The sequence below is a fragment of the Talpa europaea genome, assembly GCF_964194135.1.
Source record: "Talpa europaea genome assembly, chromosome: 2".
Classification (NCBI taxonomy): Eukaryota; Metazoa; Chordata; class Mammalia; order Eulipotyphla; family Talpidae; genus Talpa; species Talpa europaea.
Genome location: NC_140068.1, coordinates 134,958,411 through 134,985,244, shown reverse-complemented (window position 1 = coordinate 134,985,244; position 26,834 = coordinate 134,958,411). Strand labels below are relative to the sequence as shown.

At 38.0% G+C, this 26,834-nt stretch overlaps 2 protein-coding genes and 2 pseudogenes across 4 annotated transcripts; 2 read left to right on the top strand and 2 right to left on the bottom strand.

The window, feature by feature from the left end:
- Positions 1-2,649: 2,649 nt before the first annotated feature.
- LOC311188353 (olfactory receptor 14J1-like) lies at positions 2,650-3,573 on the bottom strand (the record flags this gene model as incomplete). Its single annotated transcript, XM_084259456.1, has 1 exon — positions 2,650-3,573. One exon carries the CDS (start codon positions 3,571-3,573, stop codon positions 2,650-2,652), a length of 924 nt encoding a protein of 307 aa, XP_084115582.1.
- Positions 3,574-16,990: 13,417 nt separating this feature from the next.
- LOC311188352 (non-selective voltage-gated ion channel VDAC2-like) lies at positions 16,991-17,651 on the bottom strand (annotated as a pseudogene). Its single transcript has one exon. The product of its transcript is annotated as a non-selective voltage-gated ion channel VDAC2-like (transcript).
- Positions 17,652-18,536: 885 nt separating this feature from the next.
- LOC311167490 (olfactory receptor 2G3-like) lies at positions 18,537-19,452 on the top strand (annotated as a pseudogene). The gene has a single exon. The product of its transcript is annotated as an olfactory receptor 2G3-like (transcript).
- A 4,831-nt stretch (positions 19,453-24,283) lies between these two features.
- On the top strand, positions 24,284-25,219 carry LOC311167471 (olfactory receptor 2G3-like; the record flags this gene model as incomplete). The annotated part of the gene is made up of 1 exon (XM_084228491.1): positions 24,284-25,219. The coding sequence occupies one exon, from the start codon at positions 24,284-24,286 to the stop codon at positions 25,217-25,219; it is 936 nt and encodes a 311-aa protein (XP_084084617.1).
- Positions 25,220-26,834: the final 1,615 nt, after the last annotated feature.

Here is a 26,834-nt window from a genome sequence, read left to right as displayed (position 1 = left end):
AAAATATGCAAAAACACAAATCCAAAGGGATGTGCACTACCATCCTTATTTCAGTGTTATTAACAGTTGCTGAGACCTGGAAACAACCTCAGTCCCCAGGGGAAGACAATTGGCAAAGAAGATGAGGTCGATGCACATGATAAATCCCTCAGGTATAAATGGCTGGAAACCTGCCCATATCACAACCTTGTGGACCTTAGATTATTATGTTTAATGAAGTAAGTCAGAGATAGACAAACACCAGACGATTTCCTACGTGTGTTATATACAGAGAAAACAAAGACATGAACTAAATAAAACAAAAATAAACTTTAGGAGTAACTAGTGGTTAGCAGAAGGGAAGGGGAAAGAGGGGAAGGTGAATCAGGTAAAATGTGTCAATTATGCGGAGGACAGAATCAGAGCTCTAGTGCTGACCTTAATGTAGTATATACACAAGTTGATTTTTAATGGCGTACACCTGAAATATTTATAATATTATAATGCAGTATTATTACCATTAAAGAAGTGGATTTTAATATTTTTTAAAAAAAATATGTGCAAAGCCATTACACTAAAAACCATATATTATGGAGGAAAGAATTTTTAAAGACATAAGTAAGTACAAAAAATCTTGGTCATGTGGGAGACATGATCTTTTCATTTTCCTGCTCAATCTATAAATTTAATGTAATTTCAGTCCATATTTCAGCAAGTATATTTTGCAATGGGTAAACATTTTAAAGCTTATAAGGATATAGAAAGAATCAGGAAAAGCATAGACAATCCGGAAGAATAGAGTAGGAAACTTAGTCTTTAATATACCAACCTACTGTGAAACTACAGTTATTAACAGCTTCATATTATAAGCATGAACAAATAACGTCATCTGAGCAGATTAGAATCCCACACCTATAACATCGTTTGACATAACACAGGTGAAATGCATCAGAAAACAACAGTTCTCCATAATACTGTGTCAGTGGGATAGCTCTTTGAATAAAATGAACCTACACTTTATGCAAAAATAATTTTAAAAAGGATCATTGAATGTGAAGAATAAAGCAGTAACCATTTACTGTAACTATTAATTGTCTGTTATTTATAGTTTCAATAGGATATTCTATTTTTTAATTCATTTTACATATTGCCCAAATTTTGATTTGTTTCTGATTTCTGAAGATTTTTTCTTTATTAATTTGGGGGGGCATATTTTTTTCAATATTGCCTATTGACAGTGACTTCAAAGCATGGGAAAACAGATCAAGTAGAATAACTTTTAACATTAATAATTTTTATACATTAGTCCTTTCTGTTCTATCACTTATTATTCACTCTCTCATATTTTATCACTTTGTTTTATTTTTTTATTTGATGGAATCATATTTTTGTGTTAGAAAAACTATCAGTTCACTGATTCTATTTTTTATGTACTGATTAATTTCTACATTGATATTCAAATTTTGAACACTTCCCATTATACTCATATAAGTACTTTCTACCTATTTTTCAATATAACTATTCTGGGGGTAGCATATTATTCTTTTAATAATAATTGTACTTCTTTGAGTTATTTATCATTTAGAAACATGTATTTCTGAGATGCTCACAGATCTTGTATTATTTAAATGTCCCGCCCACATAGTAGCAATTAATGCATTGATCTTAACAGACAAATAAATGGTATAATGAGGGTTTTGCAGATTGTCCTGGACACTTTGATGTTGACAGACCTTATGGAGCTCTGAATGGCCAATGGGTGCTGACAGTCAGGTGGTTCTCATCAGTATAAAGATATCATGTGAAATCCCAATACCAGTGCAACTCAGGAAAAAATGGAAAAGAACTTCATATTCACTGTTGTCCATCATTCAGACAGAGATGGGATGAAATTGTCTACTGCTTTAAATTTATGGAAATTTCCTTTTCTCATGCCTGACTGTGGAAATTTTAATCTACTATGTTTGCAAGTACACTGTTTAAAAGCTGTATTTGTGTATGTGTGGCTATTTCTGTTATTCAGATATCCCGTATTTTTGATAACTTCTCCACATGAGTGCTTTCCCTATACTCATGTCTCTATTTAACTTAAATTCTTGCTTGGTTACTTTACACTGGTTAACCAATTTAGCAATTAAATGGTCCCAATTAAATGGCACAAGTCTAGAGTTAAGATGCATCTGCCTTGGTCTGTGCCAGGAAAAATGCTCATTAGGGGTGGTGGGGGTGGGGGTATGGGGAATTCCACTATATACAAAGAATTATAGAAACTGCTGCTTCTGTGAAAATTCGTAAATTCAAACAATAACAGACTTCAAGTTTTACCGCATCGCTAAAACTCCCAGCCCAGAAAATAAAGCTCTCAATAGGGTAAATGTTTACAACCTTCTTGTCTTCCTCAGTGCACAGAGAATGTCAGCTACATACACCAGATAACAGCCCACAACTCTGAAATATTTCCCTTGCATATTGCATACAATCCTCATTGAGAAGCTCAACATTCAGGTAACTTATCCAGAACTATCTGAAAGTTGTTACTGGACTGTCTTCAGCCTTGATCTTTCATAAACTCAATTTTCTCTTGTCTCAATTTATATGTCAACAGCTTTCCCAATATATGTCGAACTTTTCTCCTCACCAACTATCAACAAATGAGCCTCAACAGAAGAGTCAGGCTTGTCTTCTCTGGAAAACCTTTCTTAGAGCTGCCTTCATGGTTTGATTTCTCAGGCTATAGATCATTGGGTTGAGAGTTGGGGGCACAACTGTGTACATAATAGTGAGAAAAATGTCCAGAGTACTTGCAGTTTCAGAAGGAGGCTTTAGATACTCAAAGGAGCCAGTGGAAATAAATAATATAACAACAGCGAGGTGTGGAAGGCAGGTAGAAAAAGCCTTAGCTCTGCCCTCAGTAGATGGCATTCTCAGCACAGTAGAGAATATATGTGTGTAGGTCACTCTAATGAAGACGATGCAAAGAAATGCCTTAAGAGACAAAAAAGCACTGACCCCAACCTCGCTGATAAACTCATTAGAACAAGAGAGTTTCAGGAGCTGGGGGATGTCACAGAAGAACTGGTGAATGACATGGGATCCACAGAAGTGCATGGAGAAAGTGGCAGCTGTGTGCATGGTTCCGGTTATGACCCCACTGATCCAGATGCCTAGGACTCCATGGACACATTTGCTGACATCCATGATGACTTCATAGTGCAGTGGAAAGCAGATGGCCACATAACGATCATAAGACATCACTGTGAGCATGGACAGCTCAGCATTACCACAGAGAGTGAAAGCAAAGCACTGCACTATGCATTCCCAGAGGGAAATGTAGCCACTGTGCATGAAAGAGTTGTAAATGGACCTTGGCACAGTCACGGAAATGTAGCACAGATACAAAAAGGAGAGATGTTTCAGAAAGAAATACATGGGTGAGTGGAGACTATTGTCCATGGAAGTTACAGTGATAATGAGGATATCGCCAGTTACTGCCACCAGGTACAAGACTAAGAACAGGGAAGCATGGACGAGTTCTAGTTCAGGCTTCGCTGAAAATCTCACCAGAAGAAAGTCACTCATAGTGAAATTAGCCATAGTCCTTCTTAATTTCCCAGTGATGTTGGCTATAAGACAAAAAAGGATCCATGAAACAATTTCTGTGACTTAACCTACTAAACTCCCTGTACTCAATCAAGTTTTGCAAGAGACCATTTGAAGAAATCATCACTTCATCTCAAAACTGAAGCTGTTCTGAATATCAATAAGAACATCAAGCAATTTTAAAATACTTTGACTCAGTTGTGGAAACATGTGTAATGAATTTCTAAATTTTAGTATTGACCATTTCAATCAAAGAAAATGAATGATGATGGATGTATATAATAAAATTAACAATATATCTCTAAAATATATATATTTTTTAATATATTTATACAAGAACTGGGGTACAGGCCAGATGCACAGGAGGATGAGAGGATTCACCAGAGACAGAGCGGGGAACAGATCAGGCAGACTGATGAAATACACGACTGAGGGGAGCAGCGGTCCAGACAGGAGAGGTCTGCTGCACCATGTGGGATTCTCACCAGCTGGCAGGGATTGAATCCACACTGCAGAGGCTACAGACAGCTTCAAAGTATGGTGCTCTACACCTGCACCACCAGGGAGACCCTAAAAAATATAATTGTTAATGGAACTGTAGGCATTGCTGTTGGTTTATATTAAAATGTTTTATACAGTCCATGCAGAATTTTCCCTGAGGATTGATTAGAAGAAGTCAGGAGACTGAGCAGTTGGTTCTGACAAAAATCCTTGTCTCATTAGGCCCTTTCAATCAAATATTTATATATTATTTGTGATCCTTTGTGAATATTGAATATGTGGCTATTTGGCTTTCTTTAAAATATTTGATCCATCACAATATTTTAATGTCTCGGGGCCTCCCCAGTGATGCAAGTGGTTATGAACCGCACTATGAAGAAAACCACAGCCTCTGCAGCACAGGTTCGATCCCCGGCCAGCCAGGGAGCAACCCACATGGCAAGGCAGACCTCTCCTGCCTTGCTCACTGCTGCCCTCAGCAGTGTGTTTCAGTCAGTGTGTTTCAGTCAGTCTGTGTGTTTCAGTCAGTCTGTTTCAGTCAGTCTGTTCCCTACTCTGTCTCTGGTGGAATCCTCTCACCCCCCCGCATCTCTGTCCTTTACCCCAGCCACTATGATAAGAGTCAATGAATAACAGGACTACAAGGAATATCAGAGATTATCATCCCATTACACATTCACACTAAATTATTCCTGAGATGGTTATATAAAGAAATACATTGTGCAAAAATGAAAAATGATGTAAGAGTTATATAAAATAATATACTAAAAAAAGAAAGAAAGGTATTGCTAGGAAAATGGGAACTGCACTCCACAAAATGTTTCTGGAAAGTAGGGCGTGTTTATGTCTTTCCCAGACACATCATATTCATTTATTCTCATAGCTCATACATAGTATTTCCTATTTTACAAATAAATACCAGTGACTAGTTCTCTCATCCACTCAAAAGCAGTAACCTCTGGGCTTTCTATTTTTCTGCATAATCTATCTTTTTAGATTCTAAGGAAACTCGCCAGAGTATAGTCTCAAACTGTTTCCTTCAACTGAAGAAGATGTCAGTGTTAGCAGCTGAAAATTAGTTCGAAGTCCTGTCTCTGAATTGAGTCACATTTGAAAAAATCTGAAGGTGTAGAAAAAATTAGTCCATTTCAACCCTTCTTTGGCCTCTGGAGGTTAGACTATGAAATCTCTTTGGCACAGGCAGAGTGTCTTGTTGCTGTGGGTTATTTGTTATTCTCAGTAAATACCTTTTGACCAAAACTTGCAATTAAATTCACTGATCCTACAGAGTATTTTTCTGTTGTTTGAAGTAATGATTACACCTACTTACCTGAAATTTTGACTTATAATAAAAGTATGTTTATAATAGATTAAAAACTTGAATGAAATACCTAAAACATGGGAAAAAGCATACACCATAAACTCATTGACATATACTTTAGTGATAATTTGAAACTATAAAATACATGGGGAAAGAGAGACAAAAAGTTTATTGATATCAGCCTTAGAGATGACTCTGAGGATTGTTCTCCAACATAAAGGGAAACTAAAACAAAAACAATCAAACTAAAGAGCTTCTGCTCTTAGTCAAAGGAACCATTGGAAGGAAAGGGCATCCTACTGAATGGGAGAGGATATTTGCAAACCACCTATGAGACAAGAGATTAATATCCAAACATATTCTCAAGTAATACAGTTCAAAATTTAAAAAAAAAAACCCTACAGAAAATTGCCAGATGATCTGATTAGGCTTGTGTCACACAGGAGAGATCCAACGGTCCAATGAAAAGATGTGCATCTCTGTTTTGAGGGGAAGGTATATTAAAGCCACAATGACATCTTAGCTCACACTTGTGAGAAGCTATTATCCAGGAGACAGGAAACAACAGGTGATGGAGAAGAGACTCCTTGGTTTCCACATGATGTGTCTAACAGCAAGGAGATATTCAGCAGGAGAAACCAGTACAAAAGACACTCATTTGTGTGGAAACACCAGGCTGGGAGAGCCTTTGCTCAGTCAAGGTATAAATGGAAAAAAAAAAAAAAAAAGAAAGGGCATGAAAAGATTTTGCAGCTCAAAACAAGGAAAGGATTATAGTCCTGACCATCCAGGTTTTCAAATATTTCCTCCAAGAGATAACTTATATGGACATACTGGCTTTGTATGTCCAAATAACACAGAAGAACTGGCCTCCCTGGTGGCGCAGCAGGTTGAGCGTTGTGCTGTAAAGCTGTTCGCAGCCTCTGAAGTGCTGGTTCAATCCCGGCCGGCCAGGGAGAAACCCACATGGCATGACAGAACTCTCCTGCCTTGCCCGCTGCTCCCCTCAGCAGTGTCTTTGGTCTGTCTGCCTGTTCTTTCCCCTCTCTGTCTCTGGTGAATTTTCTCACCTTCCCAGGCCTCTGACCTGTACCCCAGTTCTTATATAAAGAAATAAAACTTTAAATAATAAATAAATAAATAAATAAATAAATAAATAAATAAATAAATAAAAAGTAAAGTATGGTAAAAAACAAAAACAAATAACACAAAAGAAGGAGGGCACTTATCCAGGAAAAGAGGAAAAGGACACAAGACTGAGGTAGGAAAGGAGCCGGTAGAAAGTCAAAAAAGGAAAGGAAATAAAACTGTTATAAGAATTAAAAAGCAAAAGCAGAATTATTAGAAGTCATAAAAGAACAAAAGTTGAAAGAACAGAACCTCCACTGCAGAACCACCTTTGGTGGGCAGAACACACATGAGAGAAGTTTCACAGAACAGGAAAGAAATGGACAGAGAAAAAAGTAGAGTAGCGCTGGCTAAATCAGAGCTGGACTCAGAATATATGCATAACTGATGTTTCTCAATAGATGAAAACAAAAAATCTTGCTTGAATATGCAAAATAAGTACTCATTTGGGCAGAGAAAGATCCAAGTCCTCATAATACAAAGAACTCATCAGCTAATTAATTATCCTTCTCTCAATTTCTGTCTCATTGTCTCTCTCTCTCTTTCCTCTCTCTTCCTATCCTTTCTCCTCCACTTCCCACCCTCCCCCACTCTCTCACTCTCTCTTGCTCTCATAGCCCTACAGAATTCTTACTCTGTCAGGTATCCTTTTAAGAAATGTAACCACATGTATCTCTTGAACCACTGTCCTCATATTCTAGCTCAAGAGTTAGATAAGACTGAAATTACAATGATTTAAACTAAATTTAAGTCTGTAATTAAGTATAGGGTTAGGGCTAATATTCAGCTCACAGCACCTGGAGCTTCGCTTTCCGAATTCATATCCTACTTCCTCACTTTAATAGCTATGTGGCTTGTCCACAAACTGCTTCCCTCTTTCTAGTACAGATTCTTCATGTAAAATAATGGGACAATATTGATAACATACTTTAATGTATTATTTAAAAGAATTAATTATAAACTTTATTTAAGTGTGTAGCAATATTACTGACCTTTGTTAAGCCGCTATTCAAGATTAGCTTTTTATCACATGACTGCCATAGCTATTTATATAAAAGTAACTATGATTCAAATGTTTCAGTTAGAAAAGATTGTGACTAGTTTAATATTAACTACTTCTATCCAAAGAGCATTAGCCTAGAATACCCAGTCAGCAATAAAACATTAAGTATTAAAGCATAAAAGGAAAAATGCATACCCTTTACTGACAGGTAATGGTGTGTGAATAGAAATCAAAAGAATCTATAAAGTTCTGGGCCTCCCTGGTAGTGCAGGGGTTAAAGACATCACTGTCAAGCTATCACCAGCCACTGCAGCCCAAGTTTGATCCACAGCCATCCAGGGAGCTACCCACATGGCACAGTAGACTTCTCCTGCCTTGCCTGCTGCTCCCCTAAGCAGTGTATTTAAGTAGATTTGCCTGTTCTGCTCCCCACTCTCTCTGGTCAATCCTCTCACACCCTTAACCTCTGGCTTTGATCTCAGTTCTTACATTCATAAATAAATAAATCTTTTTTTTAAAAAAATGAAACTATAAAGTATGGATGTTATAAGTAAATTAAGTGAGCCATTGAATAAGTTTAAGGAACAAAAATTGATTAGATATCTAAACACTAGCTAGCAATAAAAGGTAGATTAATTTTAAATGCAAGTGAGAATAACGTGAAATATGTGGAAACAAATATTTTTGAAAAATGTACTGTAGAAGAAAACAGACTATGCACCTTGTCATCAGCATTAGAAATATATATGAGGACTCAGATCCAATGGTGACTGAAGGAGAAACAAAGATAAAGAAATGCAGCAACATGACATGACTTGTAACTTACAAAGAAACTATATTTAGAAAAAAGTCTTTCCACTGGATGAGAGAAGATATTTTCACCTCATTTGCCAAAAAGAGTTAATATGTACAATGTAAATTACTCAAAACATTCAAATATAAAATATTGACAACCCAATTAATAAAAGGGAGAGGATCTGAATAGTAACTTCTCCTAAGAAGACAAACAGTTGGCCAATACTTTCATTAAAAGTGGATCATCATATGATATCAGTAAGGAAATGCTCTAAAGTAAGGAAAAACTCTAAATGTAAGGAAAAACTCTAAAATGTTACAACATTTAAGGGGTAAATGTGGTCTCCTAGAGATGTAATGAGGTCCTATAACTCTTCAGGTAGAGGTTTCATGACAGCTACATAGAAGTTAAACACATATTTTTAATTTAGGTTAGATCTTGCTCATAGTGAAATCTAAAATTTTCTCTAACACTTTATGTATAAGTTTATAGTAATATAAAAATTATTAATATGAGGGCCTCCCTGGTGGTGCAAGGGGTTAAAACGCAAGCTATGAAGCTATCCGCAGCCACTGCAGCACGAGTTTGATCCCCGGCCAGGGAGCAACCCACATAGAGCAGCAGACTTCTTCTTTCTCACCCACCTGTTCCCCTCAGCAGTGTACTTAGTCAATCTGTCTATTGTGTTCCCCACTCTGTCTCTGGTGAATCCTCTCACCCTCCCGCACATCTGGCCTATACCCCGGTTTTTAAATAAATAAATAAATCTTAAAAAAATAAAAAAAGATAGTATCTGCTAACTGCAGATATATGAATTTTTCTTTAAATTTGAATACTTTGATGGTTGGGGTGTGTGTGTGTATCCTCTCAATGAATTGATCTCTATCATTATTTAAAAATGTTTTTGGCTTCTAATGCGTTTTTTATGTAACGTCCCTTTTACTTCACGCAAATATCACTACCTATGTTGTCTTTTGTTTTACATATGCATAGAATATAATTTTCCATCTTTTTTGTTTCACACTATGAGAGTCCTGGAATCTAAAGTAAGTGTTTTGCATAAAGCAAAGGTTGGACATTGTTTTTAATCAAAATTTATTGAGGGCCTCCCCTGGTGGCACAGGTGGTTGATCACCATTACTGTGAAGCTGTCTGCAACGTCTGCAGCAAGGGTTCAATCCTGGCCGGCCAGCAAGGGTCCCACATGGTTCGCCAGGCCACTCCTGTCATGCCCGCTGCTCCCCTCAGCAGTGTATTTCATCAGTTTGCCTGTTCTGTTACCTGCTCTGACTCTGGTGAGTCCTCTCACCCTCCCACGAATCTGGCCTGTACCCCGGTTCTTCTATAAATAAATAAATCTTTAAAAAAAGATGTTATCTGTATACATAAGAGAATATATTCAACTATAAAAAAAATTAACTCTTGCAATTTGAACAGCATGGATGGAACTTGAGGCGATTTTGCTAAGTGCAACATCAGAAAGAGAAAGACAGAAAAACAGAAACATAATATGTGGACAATAGAGAACAAAATGTAAAAGGAATTGACAAATATAAACCAAAACCAAGCCCAGATATATCATTGGAGAATTGGAGGGAGGATGGGGATGGGACTGACAGATTATTGTGTTATTTAAACATTCCTCCCATGTAAGCGACAATTATTTCAATGCAACTTAAGTCACAAAGAAATGATATAATGAGTTTTTTTACAGAGTGACCTCAGTCTATTGCTCATGGAGGACTTTGAGGCACACAATGGGTGTTTAACAGGTGCTGAGAGCCGGCTGTTTCCACCCACATGCTGCTGTGTTGTAGTAGCCCAACTCCAGTGTAACAGGATAAACTGAGAAAAGAACCTCATGTTTACTATTTTCCATCATGCTGATAGAAATGATCCCTGAAGGAATTACACTAGCTGCTTTAAAATTATGGCAATTTTTTCAATCTGGTTTCATGGGGTGAGATTTTAACCTATTGCATTTGAAGCAGTAATGCTTATAGCACTGTTTTGTGAATATTTTTTACTCGATACGCTATACTTACAACAACTGTCTGATATGATGAATTTCCATAAGCTCATTTCTTCATGAGCTTTGAATATTTGCTTGATTGTGATATGTTTGGTTCACCAAAGCTGACAATTAAGTGTGTACCCTCCTCCCTCATCCCACCTAAATGGCACATGTCAAGAATGAACATGCAGTGGCCTCGTACGGAAGAAAGTGTCCCAGGAAAATACTTCCTGTGAATAAAGTGATTTATTCACAGGAACATGTAGCTGAAACTACAGTCTCAAGACAACTCAGTAACTTCAAGGAAACACAGCACTGATGTTTATGGCAGGACTGAAACTCCCAGTTCCCTACAAATGAATCTTTAAATAGGGAAAATTTAAAAAAACTTTCCCGGTATTCCTCAATGTATAGAGGATTTATCATGTAAATGCATACATCAGGAACCTATCCATACCTTGAAAGGTTTCCCTGCAAATAAAAAATAGTCATCTTTTCTAGAGGTTGCTACTGAGCTTCAGTACTCATCTTGATTCTCTCATAAACTCAATTATTTGCACTTGTATCACAAAGTGCTCCAATATATTTTTAACTTTTCTCAAACAAGAATTAACAGATGTGCATCAACAAAATAGGTCAGCTTTTCTCCTCTGGAAAACCTTCTGAGAGCTGCCTTCATGGGTTTATTTCTCAGGCTATCGATCATTGGGTTGAGTGTTGGGAGCACAACAGTGTACATAATAGTGAGCAAAATGTCCAGTGCACTTGGAGAGTCAGAAGGTGGCTTGAGAAACTCAAAGCCACTGGTTGAAATACACAATATGATGACAGCGAGGTGGGGAAAGCAAGTGGAAAAGGCCTTAGCTCTACACTCACCAGATGGCATCCTCAGCACAATAGAGAATATCTGTGTATAGGACACTCCAATGAAGATAATGCAAGGAAAGGACATAAGAACCAAAGACACTGACCCCAACCTCGCTAATATACTCATTAGAACAAGAGAATTTCAAGAGCTGGGGGATGTCACAGAAGAACAGGTGAATGGCACGGGAACCACAGAAGTGCATGGAGAAAGTGCCAGCTGTGTGCATGGTTGCAGAAATGACCCCAGTGATCCAGACACCTAGGACTCCACAGACAGTTGCGGACATCCATGATGATTTCACAGCACAGTGGAACGCAGATGGCCACATAGCGATCATAAGACATCACTGTGAGCATGAATACCTCAGCAAAAGCACAGAGAATGAAAACAAAACACTGCACTATGCATTCCCAGAAGGAAATGTAACCACTGTGCATGAAAGAGTTGTAAATGGACCTTGGCACAGTCACGGAAATGTAGGACACATCCAGGAAGGACAGATATTTCAGGAGCTATACATGGGTGAGTGGAGGCTACTGTCCATGGAAGTTGCGATGATAATGAGGAGATTGCCAGTTACTGCCATGGTATATAAGACTAAGAACAGAGAAGCATGGACGAGTTCTATCTCAGGCTTGTCTGAAAATCCCATCAGAAAAAACCCACTCATAGTGAAATTAGCCATATTTCTTTTTAATTTCTCAGTGATGTTGGCTAGAAGAAAAAAAAGGATCCATTGGCACAATTACTGTGACTTAACCTACTAAACTCCCCAGACTCAATCAAGTTTGGCAAGAAGCCAGTTGAAATCACCACTTCATCTCAAACATGAAGTGGTTCTGAATATCAGTAATAATTCAAGCAATTTTCAAATACTTTGACTCAGTTGTGGAAACATCTGTAATGAATTTCTAAATTTTAGTATTGCCCATTTCAATCAAAGAAAATGAACAATGAATGTTTATAATAAATTAATAACTCTAAAAAATACAATTGCTAATGGAGCTTTGGAACACCAATGTTGGTTTACATTAAAATGTTTTATAAAAACCATGCAGAATTTTCCCTGAGGACTGATTAGAATAAATCTGGGGGTCCTCCCTGGTGGCAAGGTGGTTGAGCACAGTGTTGTGAAGCTGACTGCAGCCTCTGTAGTGCTGGTTCGATCCCCACCCATGGCAGAGCAACCCAGATGGCTTGACAAACCTCTCCTGTCTCACCCGAGGCTCCCCTCGGCAGTGCATGTCAGTCATTCTGCCTGTTCTGTTCCCCTCTCTGTCTCTGGTGAATCCTTTCACCCTCCCACACATCTTGCCTGTACCTGGTTCTTGTATTAATACAAAATACATCTTTGAAAAAAAAAAAAAGATGACGAAATCAAGAGGCTGAACTACTGATTGTGACAAGAGGCATGGATTACAATGCCCTTTCAATCAAATATTTATATATTACTTGTGATACATTGTAAAGATGGAGTATGTGGTTATTTGGCTCTCATTAAAATATTTTATTTATTTATTTATTTATTATTATAAATTTTATTTTTATATTCCCCATACAATTGCGGCCCCCCTATTTTGACCCCAATCCCTCCCCTCCCCGCCCCCCACCACCCATAGAGTGTCTCTGGTTCATAGTTGTTTGTTGATTTTGATTTTTACTTTCTTATAGTTATTCTTTTTCCTGGCCCCTTATTTAAATTTTCTAGATTCCTGCTATGAGTGAGACCATCGGTATTTTCCTTTTTCTTTCTGGCTTTTTTATCCATCTCAGTATTTTAATGTCTCTAGCCCACTTTGACAAGTTATCTATGATCTCTGACCTGGAAAGCACCTCATATCTCTATAAGTCAGTATGATAAAAGTCAATGAATAATATGAACACAAGGAATATCAGAGTGTGCCATCCCATCACACATTCACACTGAATTATTGCTGAGATGGTTACATAAAGAAAGGCATTGCTAGGAAGGTGGGAACTACACTCATCAAAATGTTTCTGGAAAGGAAGGAGAATTTATGTTCTCTCCCAGATTCGTAATATCTATTTATTCTCATAGTTCATACATAATATTTCATATTTTACAAGTAAGTACCAGTGACTGGTTCTCTCATCCACTCAAAACCAGCACCTTCTGGGCTTTCAATTTTTCTGTGAAATCTATCGTTTTAAATTCTAAGGAAACTCACCAGAGCATAGTCACAAACTGTTTCCCTCAACTGAAGTGTCAGTGTGAGCAACTGACACTTAGCTCAAAGTCTGTCTCTGTATTCAGTCACATTTAGAAAAATCTGAATGTGTAGAAAAAAATAAGTCCATTTCAACCCTTCTTTGGCCTCTGGAGGTTAGACTATCTCTTTGGCACAAGCAGAGTGTGTTGGTGCTGTGGGTATTCGTCATTCTTGGTAAATACCTTGGGACCAAAATTTGCAATTACATTCATTGATCCTACAGAGTATTTTTCTATTGTTTGAAGTAATTATTATACCTATTTACATGAAAATTTTACTTATTACAAAAATATGTTCATAATAGAAAAAAAAAAGCTTGAAGAGAATACCTAAAACAAGGCAGAAAATATAGACCCTAAATTCACTGACTTATACCTTAGTGATAATCTGAAACCATAAAATACATTGGGAAAAAGAGACAAAAAGTTTATTGAAATAGGCCTTAGGTTCTCCCTGGTGACACAGGTGGTTGAGCACGGTGCTGTGAAGTTGTCCACAGACTCTGCATTGCGAGTTCGATCCCTGTCGGCCACGAGACACCCACATGGTGCGGCAGACCTCTCCTGTCTCGCCCCACTGCTCCCCTCAGCAGTGTTCCAATCAGTCTGTCTGTTCTGTTCCCTGTTCTTTCTCACATGAATCTTCTCACCCTCCTGCACATCTAGCCTGTGTCCCAGTTCTTGTATGCATAAATAAATAAATCTTTTAAAAAAAAAAGGAAAAGAAAAGGAAAGAAATAGGCCTTAAAGATGACTCTGAGGATTGGACTCCAAAATAAAGGGAAATTAAAACAAAATCAATGAAACTGAAGAGCTTCTGCTCTGTCAAAGGAACCATTAGAAGGAAAATGCATACTACTAAATGGAGGGGACATCTGCAAGCCATATGTCAGACAAGAGATTAATATCCAAAAACATATACTCAACTAATACAATTCAAAATTTAAAAAAATCTAAAAAGAAAGAAAACATCGTTTCAAAAAATGAACAATGATGTAAAATATATATAAATAAAATATTTTTAAAAATATCCAGATGATTTGAATAGGCTCCTGTCACACAAGACAGATCTAACAGTCTGATGAAAGATGTGCATCTCTGTTTTGTGGGGAAGGCGTATCCAAGACACAGTGACATCTAATTTCACACCTGTGAGAAGCTATTACCCAGGAGACAGGAAGCAACAGGTGCTGGAGAAGAGGTGAGAAAAGAGAAAAGTCATACCCTGGTATATTGATGCAATTACCATGGAGAACAGAATGAATTTTTCTCCAAGTTAAAAATAGATCTATAGTATGATCCGGTATTTCCATGCTTGGTTTTCATTCAAATAATATGAAACTATTATTTTGAAAAGATACATGCACCTCTATGCTCATTATAGCACTACTTACAATAGCAAAGAGGGTGCCTATCAAAGAATGAGGACTGAAGCAGATGTGTTTATATATACAACAGAATATTACTCAGTCATTATGAATGAAAGTCCTCTCATTGCAACAAGAGACATTGACCTTGAGGGAATTATGCTACATGAAATAAGTTAGAAAGACAAAGATCAGTAAAAAAAAAAATTCTAAATATGCTGTAAACCCTCCATTAGAAGAAAACAAAAATATGAGCTTTGACAAATTATCCTGCATTATACTGAAAAGTTAGTATATGTTCATTTAACAAGAATATCCAAAACTATTTTTACTCTGAAATCTAATCACTCAGTCTTACTAGCTTTGTGTTACTAAAGATGGTTGTTAAGATTAACTGAAAATGCACAAGATAAAACTTTTGAATATAATTTTATACCTTTCTTCTACATCATAACTAATAAAATTAAGTTAGTCTTTTAGAAAGCTAAACAATTGAGCTGGAGCTACCTTATTGAATTCTTAGGATTATAAATTTATCTGACTTGTGGTAACATACTTTTGGTAACATACTTTTGTGGTAACATACTTTTTCTATCTGAGAGATAGAAAAAATGTGTGAAGCAAAGGACTCTCATGTTCAAATCAAAAGGTTGGGAACAGACCAGGATAAGATGCTCACACTTCAAACAGTATAATAGAAAAAAAAGTGTATTAAAGGATGAGCATTAGAGGACTCTCAGTTTGGGGAAAGGGATTGTTATTTTCAGCTCACAGGATTTGGGACCAAAACCAAACAAGGACAACACAATAAAAGAAAACTGAAGGCCAATTTTGCTAATGAACACAGATGCAATAATCCTCAATAAAATTTTAGCTATCAGAATCCAACAATGTATCCATAAGATAATTCACCGTGACCAAGTAGGATTTATTCCAGGGACACAAGGATGGCTCAACATCCAAAAATCAATCAATGTAATCCAACACATCAACAAAACAAAATATTAAAACAACCTTATAATATCAATAGATGCTGAGAAATCTTTCGACAAAGTACAACACCCATTTATGATAAAGGCCCTTGAAATCCTTGGGTTGCAAGGAACATACCTCAACATCATAAAGGCCATATATGACAAGCCAACAGAGAGTATCATTCTCAATGGTGAAAAGCTGAAAGCATTTCCATTAAGATCTGGAACAGGACAAGGATGTACACTCTCACCACTGCTTTTCAATATAATACTGGAAGTCCTAGCCAGAGCAATAAGACAAGAGAAAGACATACAAGGAATCCAAATAGGCAAGGAAGCAGTCAAACTATCATTATTCACAGATGATATGATAATACACATAGAGAACCCCAAAAACTTCACAGAAAAACTAATTCAACTAATCAGTTTAGTAAAGTGGCAGGATACAAAATCAACACACAAAAATCAGTAGCCTTTCTATACACAAACAATAAATCTGAAGAAGAAGAAATCAAGAAAACCATCCCTTTTATTATTGAAACAAAAAAATCAAATACTTGGGAATAAACCTAACAATAGAGGTAAAGGAGAAAGAAAACGATGAAACACTGTTAAAAGAACTAGAAGAAGACACAAAGAAATGAAAGACATCCCCTGCTCAGGGATCTGAAGACAAAGGAACAAAGAATATGCCCTGGAGCCAAGAAAGTTTGTTCAACAAATGGTGCTGGGGAAACTAGGTCACTACATGCAAAAGAATGAAACTTGACTACTACCTCACACCATGCACAAAAACCAATTCAAAATGGATTAAAGAACTAGACATAAGACCTGAAACCATAAAATATATAGAAGGAAATACAGGAGAAACACTACATGACATGCACCTCAAAGACATCTTTACAAACACATCACCCAAAGCAATGATAGTGAAGGCAAAGATAAACAGCTGGGATTACATCAAATTAAAGAGCTTCTGCACAGCAAAAGAGACAATAACCAAAACAAAGAGAAACCCCACCCACTGGGAGAACATTTTTGCACACAACACTAATGATAAAGGATTAATCACAAAAATCTGCAAAGAGCTGATGAGACTCAACAAAAACAAAGAAAATAATCCAGTCAAAAAATGGGCAGAAGAGCTAAAAAGAAACTTCTCCCATCTGACTGATTAGCTGAAATGCTAAAGTGAGTGCAATTGGAACCTCATGGCCAAGCAAGGTTTACCGAAGTTAAGATCTTTATGTCCTTTCTGATAAATTGATCCTCCATATTCTGTCCCATCATTGAAATTAGTGTGTATCCGGAAGTCCCAGTCTTGTGAACCACTGCAAAATTGTTCCTGGCCACCTTTGGTTGGGCACTATCAAAGGTCATTTTGTGCCTAGCACGACTGCCATCAGAACCAAAGACCCTTGAGCCATGGGCTGCAGGTCCAGCCAAGTCAAATCAACACCACAACCAAGCTGTATTATATTCCCTCCTGTAAGAAGACTTGATTTTACCACTTCTTTCCTGGGTTTTTGGGGAAAAGGAGGTCTAAAAGATTAGTTTCAAGCCCTGACAAATATTGTCTTTGATTGCAGTTTCTCTTCTCAGAGTGTTATCGGTGTTCCATTTTTCTGAGAAAGTCAGACCATACACACATCATTTATATTTGGTCTCCAAGGTCCCAGTAGCACTGCCTGGGTCTGTATCAGATGAGCCAGGTGTTGAGAATCCCACACCACTGCACGACTGTTTTCCCATCCAGTTCTACCAACCCCAAGCCAAAGCCTTGGTTAAAAATATCTCTGGCAGTTCTTCTCAGGTCAGTGAACAATGGAGGAATACACTCTGGTGCACAGCTTTGTCTGTAGGTGTCCATGGTGTGGTTGTGGGAGGAGGTGTCTATGGTCTCTGGGTGGGGATGCTAGAAGCTGAGCTCGCTGGGCTAGCTTGAGGTCATGCTGCAGCTGCCCTGGCTGAAGGGTGAAGTCTTTACCTTATTTTTTTAAACTTATTTTTGTTTAAATGCTTTTATCAAAAATATTTTGTACTATCTACATTTGTGTACCTATGTGTTTTTAAGGGCATGTTTCACAATTATCCTTTTTCCATCAACTTTAAGAGATATAAAATTTGGTGGAAAAATCTGTCAGCTGTTGAAAAATTGATAAAATTATTTAGCTTCTCTCTATATTGAAATCCTATCTGACCCTACATCACCCTCCAAGCACATAATTACTTGTAAGAAACATCATAACCCACCTGTCAGAGAGGAGACAAAATATAGTCTGCTTATTTTCCTGACCTACTGCCTCACTTTTATCCATTATTTTTGTATCATGATTTCTATTATAATGGGCAAAAATCACTCATATTTTATTTCATACTGAACATTTAAATCAAACAGCATACTTATCCTCTTTTCCTACTACTTCTACTAGCATAATTTTATAAGACAAAATGGAAGCTTTTCTTTTCTTTAAGAAAATTATCTTAAAAGAAAATTACCTTTAACAGTAGTTATCAAAAGACAGGGATGGCCATATGAAAATGTTTAGTGAGACATAAGTGATAATACAAAAGAATGCTTGTTTTTAGGGAAATGTCTTTTACTAACATCCACTTTTTCTTCTCTGTGAAACTTCACTAATGTAATAAAACCCATCTAAGAGCTTACCTCAGACATTATAAATAAATAGTAGTGATGGTAACACCCTCAAATGAATTCCTTGTGTCCTTTTTTCTTTTTCACCTTAACAGACCAATGGAAGAAAACAATGAAACATTTGGGGAGAACTTCATTTTTCTTGGGTTCTCAGACCAGCTGCAGTTGGAGGTCATCCTTTTTGTGGTAGTTTTGATATCCTATCTTCTGAACCTCATGGGCAACACAGCCATCATCCTGGTCTCCTACCTAGACTTCAAACTTCACACACCCATGTATTTCTTCCTCACAAATCTTTCCTTTCTTACCTCTGCTTCACTACCAGCATTGTCCCTCAATTATTGTGGAATTTGAAGGGACCAGCTAAGACCATCACCTGGATGGGCTGTGTGATCCAACTCTTCGTATCCCTCTCACTGGGGCCCACTGAGTGTGTTCTGCTTACCATCATGGCATTTGACCTTTATGTGGCTGACACGACTATCATGCACCCATCGTTTTGCAAGTCCTTAGCAGGAATAGCGTGGCTAAGTGGAGTTGGAAACACACTCATCCAAGGGACCATCACCCTCCAGCTTCTTCGATGTGGACATCACATATGCACCACTTCTTATGTGAAGTGCCGGCCATGATCAAGTTGGCCTGTGTTGACATCCATGCAAACGAAGTGCAGCTTTTTGTGGCCACATTGGTTCTCCTCCTTCTTCCTGTGTCACTGATATTGGTTTCCTATGGATTCAATGTTCAAGTACTGATAAAAATTAAATCAGTCCAAGCTTGGCACAAGGCCCTAGGGACCTGCAGTTCCCACCTCATTGTGGTATCCCTCTTCTTTGGGACTAGCTCAGCCATGTATATCCAACCAAAGAGATCATATGGCTATGTCCAGGGAAAGTTCCTTACCCTCCTTTATACTGTGGCAGATCCCACCCTCAACCCTCTTATACGTACTTTAAGGAACAAGGATGTGAAAGGAGCCCTGAGGTGATTGTTGAGAAGAGAACAAAATTCCTAAGTAAAAAAGAAAAAGGAAGCAGTGACTTTCTGGGCTAGAAAGTTATTATTAAGGAGCCCAAATATTAAATACTCCAAACTCTAGATTATACTATACAGGTTGCTTACCTCTCTGTCTATATTTATGTACAGTATGGCTGACATGGTCTGGAAAATACAAGTTGAATCTTGGACTTGTAAACGCATGACACCTCATGTGTGTGTGATAAATATTCAACACTCATGAAATGTCTTTTTTTTTTATTTATACAATAGCTGGAGTACAGGCCAGAGGTGCTGGAGGATGAGAGGATTCACCAGAGACAGAGCGGGGAGCAAAACAGGCAGAGGAACAAAAGACACTGCTGAGGGGAGCATCAGGCAAGGCAGGAGAGGTCTGCTGCGCCATGTGGGTTTCTCCCTGCCGGTGGGGAATTGAATCCGTGCTGCAGAGCCTGCAGACAGCTTCACAGCACTGTGCTCAACCCACTGTGCCACCAGGGAGGCCCACTCATGAAATGTCTTTGAAGGGATGAAGTACATACTCAGATGGGAGATTTTTGACCTATTGTGTAATCAGGTTTGGGATCTCTAGAGTGTTAATATATCCAAAGTGTCAAGATTTCACTCAAAATTCAAATCAACACAAGGCAAATAGCCACAATATGAATTTATTTAGGGATGGGTGTCCTGCATTACAATAATAAAAACATACAATGAAATTAACAACAAAACAGGGTAATGAACCTAGGCAGTTTGTGAGATTGGTGCAGAGTGTGTGGGACAGTTTCAAGAACCTTCTGTGTGGGATGGTGATGGGGAAGAGGAGGATGTGGTGGAGGGTGAGTTTGGGGGCGATCACCACATCTCTGGGCAAGAGTCCCTGGTGGCTTTTGCCAAACTCTGGAAAAGACTTCATGGCTACAGGCATGGAGTTCATAAGCATCTCAAATTGCTTGATTTTGGTGCCTGGACTTATGGTATCTCTCTTTGGTATGTTATATTAATTTTGATTGTGGCAGGGACTTTCCACACAGCCAGGTCTGTATCTGTCCTTGCACTTCTTGTTTTTTATCCTTGTTTTTCAGCATCTTTATAACCAAGTGGTTGAGAACTTAAGTAACTATCATGATTGCCCTTACCTTTCATCAGTCAGGATCCTCAAAACATCACAGCGTCCACACAATACATATGCATTTTTGCATATGGTTAGGGAATTATAATAGTGTTTAATATTGAAACAGGAAATTGAAAAGCATATATCAGGGTGTGGAAATCACAGTAGTATTTCCTTTGTAAAAGTGCCCTAGTGTAATATAAATGAAAATGTGTTGTACACACACATGATTTCAGTTCTTTCAAGAAGCAAACACAAAAAATTTTGAAAATGTGTCTTTTTGTAGTAAAGACCAGATCTATGAATCTATTCAAAATGTTATTAAGAAAAAAAATATTTATTTTTAAAAAGAAAAACAAGGCCTCCCTGTTGGTGCAAGGGGCTAAGCACAGCACTGTGAAGCTACCCGCAGCCACTGCAGCACGAGTTCGATGTGAGTAGCCAGGGAGCTACCCACATGGCACAGCAGAACTCTCCTGTCTCGCCCGCTGCTCCCCTCAGCAGTGTATTTCAGTCAGTCTGCTTGTTCGGCTCCCCACTCTCTCTGGTGAATCCTCTCACCCTCCCCGCACCTTTGGCTTACACCCCAGTTCTTGTATGCACAAAATATATCTTAAAAAAAATAAAATCTTGGAAGAAGGATTATTCTAAGAGAAAAAGAGGTTCCCTTCATCCTAAAGAAAAGTACAAAGGATGACTAGGATTATGGATTATTTTATAGGTGGCAGGCGAAAGTCAACGAAGTCTCCTTTTGGGGCCACTGTTTTATCTTGGTAGTTAGAACCCAAGAGAACCTGCTTGGGACAATGTGGGATACAGGGTGGGTGTATTTAAGAATTTGTTGAATACGTTCCATGGAGATGGGAAAGACAAACACCAGGAGACATGTAGACAGACATCTGGGCAGAACTGAGAATCTACTTAAAATTTTAAAAGATCAATGATTTGTTAATGGCATATTTCAACATACTTGATGTGTATCTCCAGGAATACTTGCATGCCTATAGTATTGAGGAGATGGCCCTCAACCGCCAGGCAGGTGGTTTTCCAAGGGAGATGTAATGAAAAGACAGGGGAAAGAACATTTAGCTGTGATGAAAATAATTTAAACTTATGAGCCAACAGGATATATGCAGAATATTTATGTTTAATACATAGTATATTAGTGATGGGAATTGAACCTTGACAATGACAGAAATGAGACAGCAACTCAATGGTGGGAAGTAATGAGGGCAGAGGTTAAACACCCCTGTGGTTTGCCTTAGAGATAAACAGCAATGAAAGGTCAGAGGAGCAAAGATTTTCTTTCAGAATGATCTCCTGGGACAATTCTGTGGATACTACAGAGCCCAGTACTAATTGCCACTTAGGAGAACCATGTCTCTGGGAAGTTTTCAGATTCAGTGTCCTCTGTCCTCTCCAGTCTCCCCAGATGAGCTGATCCTCAGGGATCTTCACTCCAGTAACAGCCCTACAAGCACTATGTGCACCTCAGCCACTGACTCCTCATTTCAAGGTAACAACCGGAGCCCGATGGGTCCAAGTTCTTTTCTATGTCAAGGTGATGATCTGTGTGCAAAGGAAGGTGGCAAACTTACTCTCTCTTGCCTTTCTCACTTGTATGCATGCCTTGGCTTCCCATCTGCATCATGCCTATGCTTCTTAATATTCAATGGTGAATTCAGACTCAGGTTTAATGTGATTACCTCTGAATGGGTGGTCATATGATACACTATGTCATTCAATTCTACATCATGTGGAATACAAGCTTTCTGCAAGCTTAAATAAGATAATAGATTTTCTTATAAATAAGGAATTTGTTCAATAATGTGAACTGATTATTCATGGCATTTCTGTTGAGATAGTGTGCAAGTATGGGAGGTGGGCAACAGAAACACAAGGGAAATTCTTCTTGGACTGGGAAGGTAAAGTAGAACATGAAGCAGGACTAAAGAGATCAGCACATCTGGATTTTATCTTATTCATTTGATAGAAAATATGACTTTTTTCCCCATTGATGAAGCAAATGAGAATTGACCTTGAATGAGTGAATGGGAGGATGACAACTGTGTGTGTTTGTGTGCATGGATGTGTATGCCTGTAGTTGTGAGTGCATTTACTAGAATTAGGAGAAATATTTGTAAACTGGTTTGCTCCTTAATGGTCCTTTTATACTCTCATTTACTATTATGTTTGTCTTTCACTATTTCAAGAGAATATTCATTTTCTTGGTGCTGATATATTGAATGTCCAGACCCCTGATCTCATTTTATTTCCATGAACTTGTAAGTGTCATTCAAAAAAGTTAAAATATTAGGTATAATCATTTGATTACATCCTTTGATTACAATCATGAGAACAGCTTAATTTATTTTACCTTCTTGGTTAATTTGCAAAACAAGTAATAAAATAAATTCTATTTTGCAGTTGTCTGCTAGGGAAACATATTGAGACCTGAGTGACTTTATTGATGATGTGTAGAAAGTGCGTGTTTGTCCCAACATGAAATAAAGTGATGGTCTTAGGAATGTGTTTTGTATGAGTGAATAAATTGACTATTTAACACATTAATTGCTTATAACTGGAGCTTCAGAAAAGCTAGTTCTCTACTAGAAGAAGAAATTCTAGTAAGTATGCTGTACCTTGAGACAGCCTCGTTCATTCACTTACAATCCTCCTTTCCCTGATTCTCATTCCTCCATTCAGATTCAAACTTTATATTCATTATAGGGCCTTAAAACCTGTGTCCTTTCTATTTTACCACACAGAAGGAGGTAATGAGCTCATTTTCTGCATTTGTCACAGGAAATTGCAACCTGATGCGCTGTCCATCCTGATGGACTAAACTATTTAACTAATCCCTAAGGGAAATATTCTTTTGAGATTATGTGCATAGTCATTCAACATTTAGAAGTGAATGCTACTATTACTACTTTCTAGGGTAAATATTTCACAAAAATAACTATCATCTCTAGAAGCTGTCATTTATGTAACATGAATTCTTGAAAAAAAATGTCAGCTCAAGCTTATTTTTAGAGAACTGAAAAGTTACAATTGTCAGTAAATCTGTACTCTCATTACTTTGTTTCTTGCCATTTAAATTTAAATATTTGTCATAGCTATAAACTAAATTGAATGTATTTTTATTTGTCTGACTTTTTTTCCTTTTTCCTTCTTTATTTTTTTCAGTGATATATTTTATCTTAGTTTCTTCCTGATTATCTGTAAGAAGGTTCTTCTTTCCTGATTAGCCTTCCTGTGCCTCTCTTTCCAGAGTCCTGTCATTCATGTCATTGTCTGAAGCTTCAGCAGGATGGTAGCCAGTGTGCCCCGATGTGGCTGCAATTTCACTCAACTCGTTCTTTTTTCCAAAATTTATTTATTTATGCATACAAGAAATGGGGTACAGGCCAGAGGTGTGGTGGGTGAGAGCATTCATGAAAGACAGTTGGGAGCGAAACAGGCAGATCTATTGAAATACGCTGCTGAGGGGAACAGTGGGTGAGACAGGACAGGTCTGCTGTGCCATGTGGGTCACCCCCCCTGGCCGGGATCAAACTTGTGCTACAGTAGCTGCAGATTGCTTCATAGTGCTGATGCTTAACCCCTTGTACCGGGAGGGAGGCCCTTCTCTCAGTTCTTTCAAAGAGTTCTTTGAAAAGGCTGATATTGTGATCAGTGTCCAATCAGATACTCTTTCTAAGCTCCTCTAATACTTTCTGTCTCTGAACAGATAATGGGCATCACCAATAGCAGTGCCAAGGAGGACTTCATCCTGGTGGGCTTCTCTGACCAGCCCCACCTGGAAAAGATACTCTTCGTTGTAGTTTTGGTGTCCTATCTGTTGACCCTGGTGGGAAATACCCTCATTATTTTGGTCTCCTCCATCGACCCTAAACTCAAAACACCTATGTACTTCTTCCTAAGTCACCTCTCCCTAGTAGATATCTGCCTTACCACCAGTATTGTCCCCCAGCTGCTGTGGAACCTCAGGGGACCAGCCAAAACCATCACACTCCTGGGCTGTGTGGTCCAGCTCTATGTGTCCCTGGCAACGGGCTCTGCTGAGTGTGTTCTGCTGGTGGTCATGGCATTTGACCGCTATGCTGCTGTATGCAAACCTCTGCACTATATCACTGTGATGAACCCCAGGGTGTGCAGGGTTTTGACAGGGATTGCGTGGCTGTGTGGAATAGGAAACTGTCTCATCCAGTGTACTGTCACACTCCAGCTGCCTCGCTGTGGACACCGGCGGATCTATAATTTCATCTGTGAGGTTCCCTCAATGATTAAACTTGCCTGCGTGGACATCCATGCCAATGAAGTCCAAGTGTTCATTGCTTCATTAGTCTTGCTCCTCTTGCCCTTGTCATTGATACTGATGTCTTATGGATTAATAGTCAGGGCAGTTGTAAGGATCAAGTCAGCCCAGGCTTGGCGCAAAGTCCTGGGGACATGTGGATCCCACTTGACAGTAGTGTCTCTCTTCTATGGCACTGCTCTAGTGATCTATGGCCAGCCTAACAGCTCTTTTGCCCATACTCATGGAAAATTTATCTCCCTGTTTTATACAGTAGTGACCCCAACCCTCAATCCCCTCATCTACACACTGAGGAATAAAGATGTGAAAGGAGCGCTGGGGAGACTATTTTACAGAGACAAGGGCTCATAACAAGGAGGCAGTGCGCACAGTGGCCAAGTTTTGTGACAAAATGAAACTGAAGGTCGCCTTGGGTATTCCTCTGCTGAGGAGCTTTACAGTTCTATGAGGAATGGATGCCATCTTTACAGTCTGCATCATTGCCTGTTGCTTGACCTGAGAACTTTCTGTCCTCTCTGGTCTCTTTCCCAGGCTTCATCTGGATCCTGTCTCCAAACTCTTTAAATTCCATTGTTGATATCATTGTGCTTCTTGCCTTCCTTCCTGTTCTGTATTTTTTTAACCTCCCTATTTTTAATCACTCCTTCCTTTTTCTTATTATTGTCTTCTTTTTTTGCTTTGTTCTCTTTCCCTTTTATTCTTATTTTTCCTTCCTTTGCCCTTCTTTATTTTCTTACTTCATTTTCCTTTTTTTTTAATTTTATTTTTATATCCCCCATACAATATTGCAACTCCCTTATTTTCCCCACTTCCCCCCTCCCCATAATGTGTCTCTGTTCATAGCAGGAATCTAGAAAACCTAAATAAGGGATCAGGAAAAAGACTAACTATAAGAAAGAAAAAATGAAAATCAACAAACAACTATGAACCAGAGATACTCCATTTTCCTTTAACTCTTCCTTTATTTACTTAACCTTTTATTGACTTTTTCCTGTACCTTTGTATTATGTGCTTCTACCATTTATCCCCTTCCCCAAAAAATAACAAAAATTTGTAAAAAAAAAAATTATTAATCCCTAAATGTACCAGTTATCAAACACAAAGTTTTCATTTGCTTAGAGGGGTAGAGAGAAGTGATTTCACCAGAGAATTGAGAACTGAATTTATCTCAACAACAACCTTTTGGAGATTGTGAAAGTTTTATTAAACTTTCTATTTTTGTGTATCCAGCTTTTCTTAGGAAAAGAAGGAATGCATTTTATTCTTATGTTGAGCAAAAGATTGAATAGGTCTTACAGTTAAAATAGCTGGCAGGAAGTAATCTGTAAATATCAACTAGCATCTTTCCTTCTTTCTAATTCTCTGCTCAGAGGAGTTCTCCTTAATCCATGCTTATTACTTTTAACTGTAAAATTACAAAATCTTAATCAGTAATTTCTTATCCATTACACTTAGATCTGAATGAAATTATAATCACCTGAAAATAGGGGAAAATAAGTCAATCACTTTTTTGGCCTTTATGATATGGAAAATCAAGTGATTTACTTTTTCACTAACTTAGAGAAAGCATGACACACTTGCTTGAATGCTGATAATAGCATTGAAGTATCTAAAATTGTCTTAATCATTTGCAGAGCTGTAGATCATTACTTAGTATCTCTGACCCTTAGTTTCTCTTTCTCAGTTTCTGAAATGATGAGGACATCAAGGATTTTTTTATGAGTATTTTAGGTGTCAGAAGGCTTAAGGACAGTAAATATCTGTCATCATTCGCAAACTCTGTTGGTAATAAGCATAGTGTCAGACTGCATGAACTAGATGGCAAATGTATTTATTGTTCTAGGAATACATTATGTGGGTAGTCAATAGTCATTATTACTTCTCTCCTAGGCTCACCTGTGAAAATCAAATGAGTTCAGCTTTTGACATCTGAAGGAATATGTTGGTTGTTTGATTTAAATATATT